Genomic DNA, 349 nt, shown 5'->3' on the forward strand with positions numbered 1-349 from the left:
TCGTGCTTGTGCGGAACTGCATGCTCCCGGCCGCTCCCATTCCCGGCCGGGCGGAAGGCCCCGCGACCGGGCTCCGCCGGGAGGCGGAGCAGGGGGACTAGTGGCTTCCGCCTTCCCGCCCTCGCCCTTCGGTGGTGGTGTGAGGGGAGCGGAGGCGGGTAGGGGGGAGATTTGCGGGGTGCTGTTGCAGAGATGGTGTCGCTGCTGCCGCGCATCGAGCGGCTTTCGTCGCGGGTGGTGCGGGTGCTGGGCTGCAGCCCGGGGCCCATGACTCTGCAGGGCACCAACACCTACCTGGTGGGCACCGGGCTCAGGTAACGACCCTGCTCGGGGGCTGGGGAAGGGGCCG

At 71.9% G+C, this 349-nt stretch overlaps 1 protein-coding gene across 1 annotated transcript in view; it reads left to right on the top strand.

The window, feature by feature from the left end:
• Positions 1–75: 75 nt before the first annotated feature.
• LACTB2 (lactamase beta 2) overlaps positions 76–349 on the top strand; it is a 15,837-nt gene continuing 15,563 nt past the window's right edge. Inside the window, exon 1 of the mRNA XM_009278416.2 lies at positions 76–314. Coding sequence (XP_009276691.1) covers positions 193–314 — 122 coding nt within the window. The 5' untranslated portion in view covers positions 76–192. The remainder of the gene's footprint in view (positions 315–349) is intronic.

This window comes from Aptenodytes forsteri, unplaced genomic scaffold, assembly GCF_000699145.1.
Source record: "Aptenodytes forsteri isolate BGI_AS27 unplaced genomic scaffold, ASM69914v1 Scaffold18, whole genome shotgun sequence".
Classification (NCBI taxonomy): Eukaryota; Metazoa; Chordata; class Aves; order Sphenisciformes; family Spheniscidae; genus Aptenodytes; species Aptenodytes forsteri.